The sequence below is a fragment of the Phoca vitulina genome, unplaced genomic scaffold (assembly GCF_004348235.1).
Source record: "Phoca vitulina isolate PV1807 unplaced genomic scaffold, GSC_HSeal_1.0 scaffold52, whole genome shotgun sequence".
Classification (NCBI taxonomy): Eukaryota; Metazoa; Chordata; class Mammalia; order Carnivora; family Phocidae; genus Phoca; species Phoca vitulina.
In genome coordinates this window covers 9,683,505-9,699,526 of record NW_022589755.1, presented here as the reverse complement: position 1 = coordinate 9,699,526, position 16,022 = coordinate 9,683,505, and the positions used below count along the sequence as shown (strand labels likewise).

At 54.1% G+C, this 16,022-nt stretch overlaps 2 protein-coding genes across 3 annotated transcripts in view; both read left to right on the top strand.

Moving 5' to 3' along the window:
* Positions 1 to 7,156, top strand: part of GEMIN7 (gem nuclear organelle associated protein 7) — a 19,734-nt gene extending 12,578 nt beyond the window's left edge. For both annotated transcript variants that reach the window (XM_032388326.1, XM_032388325.1), the window contains exons 2-3: positions 4,726 to 6,044; positions 7,084 to 7,156. In XM_032388326.1, coding sequence (XP_032244217.1) covers positions 4,734 to 5,129 — 396 coding nt within the window. In that variant the 5' untranslated portion in view covers positions 4,726 to 4,733 and the 3' untranslated portion in view covers positions 5,130 to 6,044; positions 7,084 to 7,156. The remainder of the gene's footprint in view (positions 1 to 4,725; positions 6,045 to 7,083) is intronic.
* A 115-nt stretch (positions 7,157 to 7,271) lies between these two features.
* Positions 7,272 to 16,022, top strand: part of PPP1R37 (protein phosphatase 1 regulatory subunit 37) — a 39,433-nt gene continuing 30,682 nt past the window's right edge. Inside the window, exon 1 of the mRNA XM_032388323.1 lies at positions 7,272 to 7,533. Within this exon, the coding sequence (XP_032244214.1) occupies positions 7,332 to 7,533 (202 nt within the window). The 5' untranslated portion in view covers positions 7,272 to 7,331. The remainder of the gene's footprint in view (positions 7,534 to 16,022) is intronic.

Genomic DNA, 16,022 nt, shown 5'->3' with positions numbered 1-16,022 from the left:
AAAAAAAAAAAAAGGATTTAAAATTTACTTTGAGGGCGGTGCCTGGTGGGCTCAGTCAGTAGAGCATGTGATTCTGGATCTCGGGGTTGTGAGCTCCGGCCCCAGTTTGGGTGTAGAGATGACTTAAATAAAATAAAATCTTTGAAAACAAATTACTTTGAATAGTATGGACGGCAAAAGGCATAAAAAGGTAGACAGTTAAAAGTCCCCTGCCCTTGGGCGCCTGGGTGGCTCAGTTGGTTAAGCGACTGCCTTCGGCTCAGGTCATGATCCTGGAGTCCCTGGATCGAGTCCCGCATCGGGCTCCCTGCTCGGCGGGGAGTCTGCTTCTCCCTCTGACCCTCCTCCCTCTCATGCTCTCTGTCTCTCATTCTCTCTCTCTCTCAAATAAATAAATAAAAAATCTTTAAAAAAAAAAAAAAAAGTCCCCTGCCCTGGGCTCTTTCTTCAGGGGCTGAATGACCAGGAACGGTTGCAGTTTTCATGGATACAAACCGCCCCCCTTTGACACTGTCCTAATTTACACCCTTAGTCCTAAGGGCCATGAAGACGTTTCTCCCCAGCTGCGCCTGCACGATGCTTCATCAGCCTTCAGTCCTCCCTAATCTGGGAGGTGAAGAATCTTACAGTATTGTAGCTTTAATTTGCATTTCTCTGGTTCTCTGTGAGGTTGTGAATATGTTCAGGAGTTGAGTAGCCATCTTTATCCGCCCCCCCCAACCCCACCTGTTTATCCACACTAGTGGTTCTCAACTAGAGATGTTTTTATTTTGTTCCCCCCATATATGGAGAACTCTTTCTTAAGAGTGTATCCACTGAATTTTATTTTTATTTATTTATTTATTTTTAAGATTTTGTTTATTTGTCAGAGAGAGAGGGCACAAGCAGGGGGAGCTGCGGGTAGAGGGGAAGCAAGCGTCCCCCCAAAAGCAAAATCTTTAAAAAAAGGGGGGGGCGCCTGGGTGCCTCAGTCGGTAAGCATCTGCCTTCGGCTCAGGTCATGATCTCAGGGTCCTGGGATCGAGTCCCACATGGGGCTCCCTGCTCAGCGGGAAGCCTGCTTCTCCCTCTCCCGCTTCCCCTGCTTGTGTTCCCTCTCTTGCTGTGTCTCTCGCTGTCAATTAAATAAATAAAATATTAAAAAAAAAAATCGGGCACCTGGGTGGCTGTCAGTTAAGCGTCTGCCTTCGGCTCAGGTCATGATCCTGGGGCCCTGGGATCGAGTCCCGCATCAGGCTCCCTGCTCGGCGGGGAGTCTGCTTCTCCCTCTCCCTCTATCCACTCTCATGCTCTCTCTCAAATAAAAAAAAAATAAATCTTTAAAAGGAAAAAAAAAAGGCTTTATTGAGATGTGATTCTCATACCATACTATTCACCAGTGGGAGACGATTTTGGGAGTCACAGCTCGGGGTGGGAGATCCTACAGGCGTCTCGTGGGCAGAGGCCAGGGCTGCTGCTAAAATCCTACAGCTCTGCACCCGACAGCCCCCCACAACAGGACAAAGAGTGATCCCGCCCCAAATATCAACAATGCTGAGGTTAAGAAACCCTCATCTGCTGCCTTGGCCCATTTCTCTGCAGGGTCCTTTCTTGCAAGGAGCTCACGGGTGAGCTGCAGAGACAGGGAGAGTCTAACAAGGAAAAGGATCGTCTTAATCTCCCCTGCACGGTGAGTGGCCCAGGAATGGGACACCAGCTGCCTAAAATCCGTCATCACTTGAGAGAGGACTAAACCACAGACGGGTGCAGCCACCTGAAACTTGGGTCCCTCTCTCCCTCTCCCTCTCTCTTGCTCACAGAACCAGCACTTCCCTATAGGCAACCAGCATCATGGTCGTGGCCCTTCATGTGTTCCAGGCCTGTGCTCAACACTGTGATTGTTCGTGCATTTAGTCCCCAGGCCGACCCTGTGGGGTCGGTCCTCTTACCATGCCTATTTCACAGACGGGGAAACCGAGGCACAGACCGGTTAAGCAACTTACCCCAGTCGCACAGCAATACTAATAATAACAATTGTAACTAAACTTTTATAGAGAAGCTACCGTGAACCAGGTCCCCCCATCCTGTAGGAGCCTTTCGTATCCTGATAACCCGCTGAGGTCACCCAGAGAAGCAGGCCTGTGAGCTCAATCTCCACTGCATTCGTTCAAGCAGGAGCAGTGTTGAAGGGGCTGGGTCTTTGTGTCCCTGCCACACAGGGTTCCAGGAGCTGGGGATACAGCCGAAGGCAAGAAGCGAGGCTGCTGCCCATGGGGAGGTGGGCATCTAGCAGGGGACAAAGGGCATAAGCAGAATGACAAATATACCATATGTCAGAAGAATACCGTGTGCTACAGAGAACGACGAAGCTGAGGAGGGCAGGAAGGGACGTGGGGTGGAACTTGAACATGGCGTGCCCAGAGAAGGCAGACGGCACGTACAAGCAGAGGGAACCTCAGGCGCAAGGGTGTGAGAGGCACTTGTGTGCCAGGTGCGCTTGCAGACCCACAGGGAGGCCAGCGAGGCTGGGGTAGTGAGAGAAGCGTGGCAGACCACGAGGGTGCTGGCAGGGTCTGGAGCCCTCAGGGCTGCTGAGGGCTGTGGGGAGGATTTTGGCTTTGACTCTGGGCGGGGCGGAAGCCAGGGGAGGGCTCTCAGCAGAGGAGGGATGTGACCTGACTCAGGTGTTAGATGGTGGGTGTCAGGTGTTAAGCAGGTCCCTCTGGCTGTGTGGGTGGGGATGGACTTGGGGTAAGGGGACAGTGAAGGTGGAAGCCAGGGGCCCAGGGAGGACGTGACTTCAGTTGTCCAAGCAGAGAGCGACAGTGGCTGGACCAAGATGTGGGCAGTGGAGAGAGAAGCGTTAGGCTCGGAATACAAAACAACACTTGATCCTTGAACAACACAGGTTTGAACTGCATCGGTCCACTTATACATGGATTTTTTTCCATAAATACAGTACAGTACTGGAAATGTATTTTCTCCTCCTTATGGTTTTCTTCATAAAATTTGCTTTTCTCTATCTTGCTTTAATGTAAGAATACAGTATATGATACATGTAACATACGAAATATGTGTTAATCAACTATTTATGTTATCAGTAAGGCTTCCAGTCAACAGTAGGCTACCAGTAGTTATGTTTTTGGGGAATCAAAAGTTATACCTGGATTTTCAGTAGTGCATGGGGTCAGCGCTCTAACTCCCATGTTGATCAAGTGTCAATTATATATGTTTTTCCTCCTCAGGCTTCCTTTGTCTTTTATGACCTTGATTTTTTTTTAAAGGGTAAAGAGAATGCACTTCAAAGATTTTGTTTATTTGTCACAGAGAGAGAGAACACAAGCAGGGGGAGAGGCAGAGGGAGAAGCAGGCTCACCACTGAGCAGGGAACCCGAGCAGGGCTTGATCCCAGGACCCTGGGATCATGACCTGAGCTGAAGGCAGACGCTTAACCAACTGAGACACCCAGGCATCCCTTGATTTTTTTTTTTTTTAAGTAAACTGAGTGCCCAATATGGGATTCAAACTCAGGACCCCACGATCAAGAGTCATACGCTCTACTGACTGAGCCAGCCCGGCACCCCATGACCTTGATATTTTTGAAGAACTCAGGCTCACTTTTTTTTTTTTAAGATTTTATTTATTTATTTGAGAGAGAGAGAGAGTAGAGAGCATGAGAGGGAGAAGCAGACTCCTCGATGAGCATGGAGCCTGATGCAGGACTCGATCCCAAGACCCTGAGCTCATGACCTGAGTCAAATGCAGACACTTGACTGACTGAGCCCATCAGGCTCTTTTTTATACAATGTCCCTCAATTTGAGTTTCCTCACGATGAGATTTAGGTAATCCATTTTTGGCAGGAATACCACAGAAGTGGTGCCCTGTCCTCAGTGTATCACCTCAGGGGCACATGGGGTCCCTGTTTGTCCCCCCACTGCACATGATGTCTTTGATGCCCAAGTTAAGGTCGTGTCCACCAGGTTCCTCCATTACAAAGTTACTGTTTACTCTTTACGACAAATAAACGTTTTGGGGGAAAGTACTTTAAGACTATGGATATGCTGGCCCTCACCCAACACTCGTTCACAAATTTTAGTGTCCATTGGATTTTAGCTCCTTCACTTATTTACTCTTTTATTCATTTATCATTACTAGGGACTCATGGATTTCTCTTTTATTCAGTGGGTTATAATCTATCATTTTTTGTTTATTTTATTTAAGATTTTATTTTTAAGTAATCTCTACACCCAAAGTGGCCCTTGAACTTACAACCCCGAGATCAAGAATCACATGCTCTACCGACTGAGCCAGCCAGGCGCCCTGTGTAACTATCATTATTGTAATGTTCACATCATTCCAGAGCTGGCCACCGGAAGCCGTTGTAAGCCGGCTCCTGTGTGATTGGGAATGTATTCGGGAGAGAGCATTTCCCTCTGGATTGGATAGGCTGTGCGTGAGAGAGGAGAGGAGGCTGGAGTTTGTTCTTTTTTTTAGCAAGTATTTATAGCCAGGGACTAGGAGTAAAACAGTGATAAAAGCAGTCAAAAGTTCTTGCTCTCGTGGACCTCGAGAATGGTGGTAGCAGCTCCTGGGGAGGGGGTTACTGGCGGAGGGAGGGCACAGAGTTTAGGAGGACAATCCGGCACAGGTTTTGGACAAGTCGAATTGAGGTGGGGTAGACAGACGCCTCTTGTTGTCATCACACACTCCCCGTGTAACGGCTTCTTGCTTTTTTCACCCACCAGCCAGGACAATGCAGACTCCGCTGACCATTCCTGTACCTGTGCTCCGGCTTCCCCGGGGCCCGGATGGCTTGAGCCGCGGCTTTGCCCCAGAAGGACGCAGGGCCCCCCTGACGCCAGAGGGTCCCGGAGCCCCGGGGTCTGCCGTAGTTCCAGAATCTCGGGAATCCCAGGAACAGCAGGCGCGAGCCGCACTCCGGGAACGCTACCTCCGCAGCCTGCTGGCCATGGTGGGTCACCAGGTGAGCTTCACATTGCACGAGGGCGTGCACGTGACTGCCCACTTCGGAGCCACCGACCTGGACGTGGCCAACTTCTATGTGTCGCAGCTGCAGACGCCCATTGGTGTGCAGGCTGAAGCACTGCTGCGGTGCAGTGACATTATTGCGTACAGCTTCAAGCCCTAAAGATGTTACTATGTTCACCTTTCTGCTTTGGGCCTTGCCACGGGGCCCCAGTTTGGAACGCCGTTGGAATTTTGAGCCAAGCTCCAAGCACCTCTGGCTGCTTGGGACCTCCAGGGTGCAGTCAGTAAGATTCTGCAACCCCAGGAGTTCTAGAGCCTGTTGAAATGAAGGCTCTACCTCACAGAACTCTAAACTCTAAAACAGGACCACTTGCCAGTTCCTGAAGACTGGGGGTTGGGGGTGGAAGGCAAATCACAGAGTGGGAAATTGTTTCTGGAAGTTGCAAAGTTCAGCCACCCTGAAGATACTCCCCTCCTACTAAAGAACCAATTATCCCGGGAAAATTCGCCTCCTGTTTTTTATTTTTTAAAGTGTACGACACAGGGATGGAGCCAGATTTAGGAAGTGGAAGGGTGGCTAGCCAAGGGCTGGATCTGGTGGATCTGGGCCAAGAAGAGGACACATCACGGGGCTGGAAGGAACTCGGATAAAGGTGGAGACTGGCTTGGTCCGGGAATGGCTGGAGCTACCTGAACGCCGGGGTTTGGGACATTTGGACGCGATTTCTTTTTCGGGTGGGCGGGAGTGTTCCCAGCCAGGGGCGTGGCTCGCACTGGGTCACCTGGTCGCCCGGCCCTAGAGCGGTGAGGACCTCACTCTAGAGACGGCCGGTTCGCTTCCCCGCCCACTCCGGAAGGGGTCGGACCCCGTGTGGCGGCGACACAGAGGCCAGGCTGAGGACTAGGGGTTGGGGTGAAGCTTCACCCTCTCCCCATTTCGCTCCAAGCTGTGTGACCGTCCATATTATTAGCTTCCCTTATCCCCGTCACCAGCTGTCTGTCAGATTCGCCTTAAAACAGTAATTGCTGCCCCCCTTGTAGTCCCATCAACTTTAGAATGCAAGTGAAGATCCCAGTAAGTAGAGACGAGATTTGCTTTGTTCATCTGCAGTCGCGAAAGTGCGGCGGCTGGAGATGCTGAATGGGGCAGGCGGAGAGCCTCGGCTCCCATAGTCCGTTCGCGACGCCGCCTCCAGCGAGTCCGGGGCCTAGCTCCCGAGTTGCCTTGGCAACGACGTCGCTCGCTCCTCCCCGAATCCCCCCTCCCTTTTAGTTTTAGCCCCGCCTCCCACCCCCGATCCCCAATGGGGGATGTGCTAGGAAAGCCTGGCGAAAGTGCGGAGGCGAATATTAAGCGACTGAATTGACGGGAGGTCGGGGGTTTGAGCTCGTGCCGGTTCCCTCCGGGCTTGGTGATCTACCCGCTCCATCGCCCGATTATTTTGGTTGGCAGATTCGTCTCTTGGTTTTGGAACTTCTTCCCCCTTCCAGTTGTTGTTGTTGTTGTTTTAATCAGGGCTATGATACTCCTCATGGGCTCATATTTATTTTAGTCTTTTAATTTAAATTGCATTTCACGCAACGAATACAGAAAACTATTGATGAAGCTGCTGTCTGCAAATGGAGGGCTAGAGAGTAAGTAGCAAAGAGGCACAGGCTTCGTCTCCAGGCAGAAGGATCCGTCTGTCAGCATCCATCACTTGTACTCATATATTCAGTACGGCTAATATCGCCTTTCCTTTCAAGATTCTCTGCCCCTTTGCCTCTCTTCTTATCAGTTGGCCTAGCCCCGCCGAGCAGATGTTTTTATTTTTATCAACTCCATTCCCCTCTCCGTTGCCCGAGCTCGTGACGAATGTGTGCGAGTCTGAACGTTAGTTACCTAGATTGAGGCGGGGAGGCGGGTGGGGGCGGCTCAGGTTCGCGCTTGCGCGCTGCTCCGGGAGACAGCGTCCACCTCGCCCCGCCCCTCGTATTCTGCAGTTCCGGCTCTGCAGATTCACTGCTCACGTTTCTTTTTCCCGTGGTTCTTTCTGCCTCTTGTTACCGGTTTCAACAACCCGCGAGACAACCCTACCCGCAAATAGCTTAAATTGATTTTCTGCTTTCCTCAGTCCGCGACGGGCTCACGGGCTCTTAACGAAAGTGCGGCTGCGAACGAGCAGGCGCGCGCGAGGCTCGGGGGAGGCGCGCTCGAGCTCCCGGCGGCGACGACTACGACGACCAGGAGAGCGGTCGGAGGCGGCGCCTGAAGCAGCGGCGGAGCCCATGCCCCGGGACGGCGGGCGGGCCCGGAGAGACGAGCCCGGGGCCCGGGACATGTCCCCGGGGCCCCCGTGAGGAGGCGGCGGCGGCGGCGGCGATGGAGAGCCCGCCGCAGGAGGCGCCGCCCGTGCCGGGCGCGGACGGCGACGCCGAGGAGGCCCCCGCCGAGGCCCGGTCTCCCAGCCCCGCATCGTCCCCCGCCGACGGGCGCCTCAAGGCTGCGGCCAAGCGCGTCACGTTCCCCTCCGACGAGGATATCGTGTCTGGAGCGGTGGAACCCAAAGACCCCTGGAGACACGGTAGCTACCGCCGGGGCGCGGGGGCGGGCTCGTGGCGGACCGGGAGTCTATGCAGCGCCCGGCACGGAGGTGGTGCTCAATAAGTTGCACCTAATGAGGATTTAAGGAGACTGTCGTCAATTTCGAGCTGCAAGATGTGAGAGACGGCGTGCCTGTTGGGTTGGGAAGGTGAAAAGTAGCTGGCTTATCCGCACCCCCGCCCCCGACGCTGAAGGTGGTCGTTTTAGGAATTAAAACGATAAGCAGTTAAAGTTTGGAGGCTTGGGAGATCGGTAGGGCGGTAGCCTTTGAGTTCCTAGTCGTCCCCCCCCCCCCCCCCCCTCCCCAGAAGGATAAAGCGAGCAGTCAGGGAAGGAAGAGTGGATCAGCATTGGCGTTCAAAGGGCAGGTGGAGTTTGATGGGCTCATAGGGATGGAAAGAGGTTAAGTTGCCGGTCTGCAAACCTCAGGACAAGGGGTAGTCATTTTGCTCACTTTTTTGGCTGAAAGGAGGAAGAGGAATAAACCAGCCTGGCCTGTGGCTGCGGAGGAGTTGGTAAATCCTGGGGTTGGGAAAAGGGAGTAAACAAACTTCCAAGAAAGGAGCAGAGTTGATGGTCACTTTGGAGGTTAGTGAGATAGCCGGAGGAGGTGTTAGATCTTGACATTAAGAAGAAAAGTCACTGCATGCCTCCTTCTCTTCTCCCCAAAAGGGAGACAAAGCATTATCAGTCATTAAGGAGCAGAGGAACTTTGGGGTCTGGGTATAGAAGGGTCTCTTTAAAAAAAATCTTTTTTTCCTGAGAAAGAGTTGGGGAATTGGGAGTTGTTGGTCGGTAGAAGGTGAGGGCCTGAGGAAGTTTGCTGGCCTGAGATGTTGGGAGAGGGAGCAAGTCTGCAGATTCTAGGTCCCCTGAAGGTCAGATTTGTGTTGGAACTGAAAGGGCAGCTGGAGGACTGTGTGTGTTTTACCTATAGGACTAAAGTTGGAAAGTCACTCAGTAGATGAGTTGAGCGTTGAGTCTTTCTCTGCTGGTCTTGCCGTGGTGGAGCCCACGAAGAGGAGTCACAGACTGGTCCCGGCTCAGTAGATGTTGGTCACTTGGCCCCAGGAAAGAGCAGGCACTGCTGCTAGTCTGGCAGTGGAGGAATTGTGGCTTTTTTGTGAGAGTGGGAAACATGGTAACTGGAAGCTGAGCACATAGGTAGCTTGCCATAAATGCCAGTTTGGCTAGTTCTCGTTAAAGAGACAATTTATGATTGTTGGCATCGAGAGCCAGCCACGTCTTGGGCTCTGGACCCCAGGGATAGGTGTCACTTTGGGGTTGGAGGACTTGGGCTGGGGAGGGGAAGAGTCATAGGGGGCCCTGGCTATAGCATGGTACCCAGTCCAGGGAGTTGAGAGCGGGAAGGAAGAAAGACCTGGATAGGCAGAGTAGGGTGGTGGAGAGCAGAGGTTCCAGTTCAAATCCTGACTCCCATTTACTCACTTCATGACCTCCGGCTGGTTATCTAACTCCTCAGAGTCTCAGTTTTCCCGACTGTGAAGTGGGTGGTAATACCCCTGCAAAGGCTTTAAGGGAGGACTAAATATGGTTGTGTATGAAAAGTGATTGGCTAGGATGAGCTTTCATGAAGTTGCAGTTGGTCATTTTCGGGTGATGTTGGGTGATATTGGTCATTTTAGGGGCCAGTCTAGAGGTTCATGTGCTTGGGGCCTGGATGTTTCTGCTTCCCAAGCCTTCAGGAGAGGGACGGAGATGGTGGTCAGTTTGTGGGCCCTGGGCAAGCAGGAAGGAAGATGAGCAGTTTGTGGGCTGAGCCGGTCTGCAAACCTCAGGACAAGGGGTAGTCATGTTGCTCTTGGAGGAGTCATTCTGGGGCCTGCTGTGGTGATGAGGGCCATGGTTGAGGCAGGGGGGAGTTGGCACGGGGTGGGGCTGGGGGCAAGTTTCTGGTGTGCAGGTTCCCAGAAGAGGAACAGCTGTGTGTAACCAGCTGTTTGATTTTGAGTAAGCTGTTTTCCTCTCTGCATCTCCTGTTTCTTTCTCTGCAAATGGAGGTGCTAATTTCTACTGCGGGTAGTTGTGAGGATTAAATAAAATAGTCCTTGTCGATTCTTGCCACAGAAATAGCAGCTGCTGTTACCCAGAGGGTGAAGGAGTTTGAGGGGAGGGAAGAATGTCAAGAGAGAGGGGTCACTTGGAGTCTGGCTGGGAGGAGCTGAGAGGACAGTTGCTGATTGGTCTTCCCCGGGTAGGGGGAGGTGGTAACACATTACAGGCTCAGGGAGTCTCTCATTTCTGGAAGTTTAAAGAGGGACGGCAGGGACTGGTCAGGGACTGGACTCACACTTCGGAGTCAGTGGGTCTGAGGTAGAGCGGTGATGACATGGAGAAGAGAAATCAGTTTACGGGCTGGCAGAGTTGGTCTGTCTTGGCTGGGGAGAGGGGCCGAGGGCTTGGCCTGGCAGTGAAGGAGTTGGGGGATCTTGGTCCCCAAGCAGGGGAGGGATCGTGGGTGACGTTGGTGGGTTTAGACAATGGAATTTGCAGGACAGGAAATCGGAGGGCCTGTCAGTGCTGAGGAGCAGGTGGCTAGCCTCTGTGCCTGGGGAGGACGGTGAGTTGCTGCCTGGCTCGGGACCGGGGAACGTGGAGTCTTGCCAGGCCGTAGAAGAGGAAACTCGGTACAGAAAGTTGGGCCAAGGGGGTTACCTAGTTGGGAGGCTAAAGGGTCTTCGCTGGGGGCTGAGGGGAGGACTTGGTTGGTCTTAGAGGAGGGGCGGGAGATATGTCGGACTTGGTCTTTAAGCCATGGCAAAGCACAGGGGGGTGTCATTCGAGCTGTGGACCTGGTGGGAAGGGTGATGGAGGAGTCATTCTGGGGCCTGCTGTGGTGATGTGACCCCGGGATCAAGGGTGAGAGGAGAGTTGGCCGGTCTGATTTGGGGGAGAGGTCATTCAGAGGCTGCTCTTTCATCATAGAGATGGAGAAGTTGCCTGATCCAGGAGGTGCAGGAGCATCCCCAAACTAGAGGAATCGGGGGCCCCTGCACAGGTGACCATTCAGGGAGGAGAGCTGGGCCAGGCCCGGACTAGAGTGGTGGCCCAGCTGGGTGGGAGCCTCTGGGGATGTCTGCCTGAGGGCGAGAGCCCCATCAGGTCCTGCCTGAGGTCACGTGTTGGGGATCCCTGCAGGTGAGATGATCTGGAGTAGGGGGTCCCAGGCCTTTGGAGGCACAACGCAAACCAGTGCTCAGAGGGGCCTTGCCTGGCTCCCGTCTCACAGTGTCCCTGCCCGCCGGCCCCCAACGCTGGGGTCCTGCTTATTTTCCTCGGGGCACTAGTGGTCATCTGCTGTTACCTCACATGCTCGTTTTCATGCCAGGGGTCTCTCTCCCCCACTGAAATGGGAGAACAGATGCTGTCCTTCCTCTTCCCACTTCCTCGGCCTCTCATCAGGCACACGGTGATCGTGGCTGAATGAGCGCCGGTGGGCCTGTGTGCAGCTGTTCTGGAAGGGGTGACAGCAGGCCACACGTGGGACCTGTGTAGCCAGAGTGCGCTTCCCGGCCAGCCCTGGCAGCCGTGTGCTGTGGCCTCCAGGAAGGCACTCGTTCTTGCTGAGCTTGTTTGTTTCCTCATCTGTGAAGTCGTGATCCCTGCCCTGCTGACCACCCAGGACATCTGAGCAGATGGGATGAACCTGGTGGGGCAGGGCGTCCTCTGCAAGCTAGTTTGTGTGTGGACGGGAAGTGAAGCTTGGGGAGGAGGCGGGGTGGAAATTGTGAGTGGAAGACGCTGCCTCAGAGCTGCCAGACTGGCCACCTGTGGGCACTGGTGGAGGAGGGGCTGGCTGGGTGCACCCAACCCCCTGGTGGCAGGCCCTGTGGTCCCAGCTCTCCTGAGGGACTTGTGCCAGGGACCCTTCCAGACCAAACTGCAGGAATGACCCAAGGCTCAGCTCCTCTTCCCAGTCCCGTGAACGCTGTGTGGGGAGGAGATGTGGGCTCTGCAAGACAGGTGTCGGAGAGCGCGTGACACTGGCCCCGGTGTGGGAGGCTTGGCTCCCCTCCCTCCGGTCCTGCCAGTGACTCATTCCCCACTCCTGGACCTCTGGCCCACGAGAGTCAGTCCGGCAGTGGGGGGGAGGGGGAGTTTTGCCCACCAAGAAACTCCTCTTGTGACATGTCCGCGGGGGGAGGGGGCTCCAAAGATGAGGCCACCTCTGGCCACCTGAGTTTGGGGGTTGGAAGGAGCAGTGGGGGCAGTGGCCATGGTGTTCTCAAATGGGGATCAAAGAGGGTGGACATGCTTTACTGTTGGTTCTCATTGAAACCTGTGCCGTAGATTTAGTCCTTGAAACTGGTTTGACAGGTGGAAATGCAACTGTCAGTGGTAGAAAGAGGCCCTCCATTAAAAGACTCAGCTCAAATAAATAAGATCTTAAAAAAAAAAAAATTAAAAGGGGCACCTGGGTGGCTCAGTTGTTAAGCGTCTGCCTTCGGCTCAGGTCATGATCCCAGGGTCCTGGGATTGAGCCCCGCATCGGGCTCCCTGCTCAGCGGGAAGCCTGCTTCTCTCTCTCCCACTCCCCCTGCCTGTGTTCCCTCTCTTGCTGTCTCTCTCTTACAGATAAATAAAATCTTTAAAAAATAAATAAGTAAATAAAAGACTCAGCTCAAGGGGTGCCTGGGTGGCTCAGTTGGTGGAGCGTGCGATTCTTAATCTCGGGGTCATGAGTTCGAGCCCCACGTTGGATGTAGAGATTAAAATAAATAAATAAACTAAAAAAAAAGAGAGACTCAGCTTAATTTAGCCTAAGTGGTGGTGTTGCTGGAGAGTAGGGGATGGGGTCGTGGGCGGGGGCAGCTTTTGATGCTTTTGCCCAGATTTCCATCTGGGCCCAACTTCACATCCTACTGCCGGCGTTGGCACATAATCTGCTGTGTGACTTTGGGCGATTTGCCGTGTGACTTTGGCCAATTGTTCTCCCTGCCCGCGATTTTTCGGTCTATAAAATGCAGCTGACAATAGTACCTCCTCATAGGGTGATCGTGAGGATTAAGTAAGATAACAGAGTCCATAGTGAATGCTCATCAGATGTCTCCCTCGTTTTTCCTGTCATCGCCAGGCCACCAGCTTCCTGTCTCTGTTGTGCATTCGCACTCATCTTTCTCCCCAGCATCTCCCCCGTCAGAACCCTGCTATTCTGACCCTGACTGGGCATGGGAAAGACCTCAGGCTCCACGCCTGATCCCATCTGTTACAAGCTGGGTGACCCTGGGCAAGTTGCCCAACCTCTCTGAGCTGAAACTAAATCAGCCTCTCTTGGCCCGCTAGCCTGAGAGGTGGCAAGGGTACCCAGATTCTAGACTCGAAGTGTTAGCCTCTCTGGATACCGGCCGATGACTTTGGACGAGTTACACCTCCTCCCTGAGCCTTAGTCCCATCTGTAGCACGGACCCCACCACCCAGCCCTCTGCGCTATCGGGCGCTGTGCGGGGGGTGCCGCTGGGCCAGGCTGGGCCCTTTGCACACTCGAACTCAGGCGGCCTGCGCTCCTTCTTTCCACCTCCAACTCTTTGTGTTCGCATCGTATTTCCCTCTTCAAGGGCAAAGACTGTATGCGCGTCACCTCTGTGACCTCAGCCTGTCGCACAAGAGGGCCCGGGCACTGAATGAATGTCAGAGGAGTGAGGCTGTCCTCACATCTAATAACTGGTGGTGGTGGTGGTATTTGGGAGAAAGCTTTCAGAGTAGTTAATCCAGTCTGTGCCGGGGGCTCTTCGTCAGAGATCTGCACGCTGGCTTTGGCGTCCGTCACGAGCCCCCAGAAAGAGCACGCAGACTTAGCGGGCAGGAGGCAGTAAATAGTCCTTGAGTGAGTGAGTCAGTGGAAGTGCACGTGGGCGTCTCTGGGAGCGAGGCAGCCGTGGCTCTCCTCTGTCTCATGCTCCGAAAGTTAAGAACCTTGGAGCCAGATGCCCCAGGCTGGCCTGGCTATGACTGAGGCAGCCCTCTGCAAATGGGGGCCAGGAATCTATGTTTCTAGAAAGCTCCCCAGGTGGTTTGGACAGCCGGGTTTGGCTGTCCTGCTCAGGGCTCAGCCCATTTAGTACTCAATCCCAGGACTGCCTTCCAGCCCTCAGTTCAGGGGTGGCTGGGGTTGACCTCATAGACTGGTTTGGATCAAATTGATATGTCTGACTTGAGGTAACTGCAGAAATTTGAGCTGGGAAGGCAGCCTGCTGCAGTGGCACGTAGAGGGGCCTGGGTTGAAATCCCTGCTCTCTGGATGACCTCTGGTGCTGTTCTTCCAATTTGCAGATGAGGAAGTTGAGGCACACAGAAGTGATGCGACTCACCTGAGGTCATAGAGCCAGTAGGCGGCAAAGCGGGGATTCAAAGCAGGCAGTCCTGTGCTCTCGCCCCTGTGTACTGGGCACATGAGCTGCGGCAGGCTGCTGCATTCAGTTCTGTAGGCCGTACGGTTTCATTTGTAACCCAGAACCCTTTATGAAGTGGGGATGGCAATTCTAGCCACCCACAGTCGTGGCCAGGATGAGAAACCGACCGAGTAAAGGGCCCAGCCCAGTTGACAACTCAGGACGGGGGTTCGTCGTGGCGCTTGGCAGCTCCAGAGTCCTGGGAGGTCCATGCGGCTCCCCTGTCCTCAGCGTTAGGTCCTCGTTCTGACCCTTGGCCCGAGTTCTTCCTGTGCTGCACAGTGTCTGATACTTGGTAGGTGCTTGGTACCTCCTGGCTGAAAGTGTGACTCAGTTACCCCATGGCCAACCATTCATTTAGCTCGGCATGGCCATGCCAGGTGCTAGGGGGCAGGCAGTGAGACAGGCCCAGTCCTTGCCTCCCTGGAGGTCACAGTCGAGTAAGGGAGACACACGGTAAACAATTCTAATCAAACCAGGGTGCCCAGGACTCTGATTAGGGAGAGCTCACAGGTGTGCTTGGGCCGGCAGGTGGGCAAAGGTGGCTTCCTGGAGTCAGGGCCATCTGAGGCCTAGAAATCACAGGAGTCAGCTAGGTGAGCGGCAGCTAGAAGTACGCAGCAAGGGTTGGAGGCAGAGAGTGAGCCAGGCACGTCTGAAAAAGCCAGTCGTCCTCGAGGTGGAGGCAGGAGGGTCAGAGGCGAGGTGGGCAAGGCAGGAAAGAGACCACCCAGCTGGGGCCTCATAAGCCGTGTTAGCCTCAGGGCTGTGGGGAGCCAGCAGAGGGTTTTTAAAGGGGCATGCCTGGTATTTTTAGCAGAACTTTCTGGGTGGTGTGAAGGGGGTGAGACTGAGGCTTAGAGACCAGGGAGGTGGCCCTGCGTGAGGTAATGGCTGACATTTGACTTCATTGATTTACTTGTGGGCTTTATCTGAATTTCCCCTGCCCCCTGAAGGTTTTGCCATTACCGGTGTTTCCATGACACTTCTAAGGTGACAGTTTTCCCCCATCCATTCTCTTCTTGGATCTCCGCGCCCCCCCCCCCCCCCCCCGCCCGCAGTCAGTTCATCCTGCCCTTGGGTAAGGTGGCGGGCAGCTTGTAGCCTGTGCATTCAGATGCGTGTGCCACCTCCCTGTGTGGCCTCAGCACGTGGCTTCACCTGCACAGTCCCTTTAGACCCCATGTTTCCCAGATCCAGAAAGTTCTAAAAGCTGTCCCAGACCCTCCTGGGGTCTTAGCATAATAGAGCTGTCCTATTCCTCTTCTAAAATCCAGAAAGTTCTGAATCCAGAACGCATCTGGCCCAAGGGCCTCCAGTAGGAGACCATGGAGTCCTTAGTGGGCCTCATTCCCCAAAACGTGAAATGGTAGCAGTACAAGAGGCCTCCCAGGGCTCGGGCTTTGGAGCCCACTGGGGCCAGTCCAGCTCTGCCCCTAGGCGAATCACTCAGCTTCTCCGCGTCAGTGTCCCCATTTGTATGGGGATTGAGGATTAGATTTTTCCGTACTTGGAAAGCGACTGGAACAGTGACTAGCTATTATAGTCAGTCAGTAAAGATTTGGTGAAGTTGAATGAGGTCATGCCCCTGCTGTGTGCCTGCCCCGGCTCCCTCCTCTCTAAAAGCAAGAGGACAGACAGCCCCACCTCCCCAGGCTAGATGGCATAGGCCCAGGTGTGGGTTCAGCTGTGTGAATGTGGGCATGTCCCGAAACATCCCTGTGCCACACTGTCCCCGTTTGTGAAGCCATTTTGGCAGACGAGTCTATTTAAAAGCTTTCAGACTCCCCGGGAAAAGAGCCAGGCCTAGGGCCTTCGCAGCGGGCAGCATACCCCAGGCTCAAGCAGCTCTGCCGAGAGTGCCTGGGGTCCTGGACATGACCGCCCCCAGGCAGACACTGGCACTGCCCGTCCTGACCCTGGATGGACCCGTGGCCCCTCCGGCATCTGGAAGAGATGTGGGGCAGCCCTCCATGGCTGGAGTGGCACAGGAGGCTGGGGCCTGAAGTGAGTGTGGGAGGAGTAGAGGGGTCCCCAGTTCAGGAAGGGGTTCAGAGGC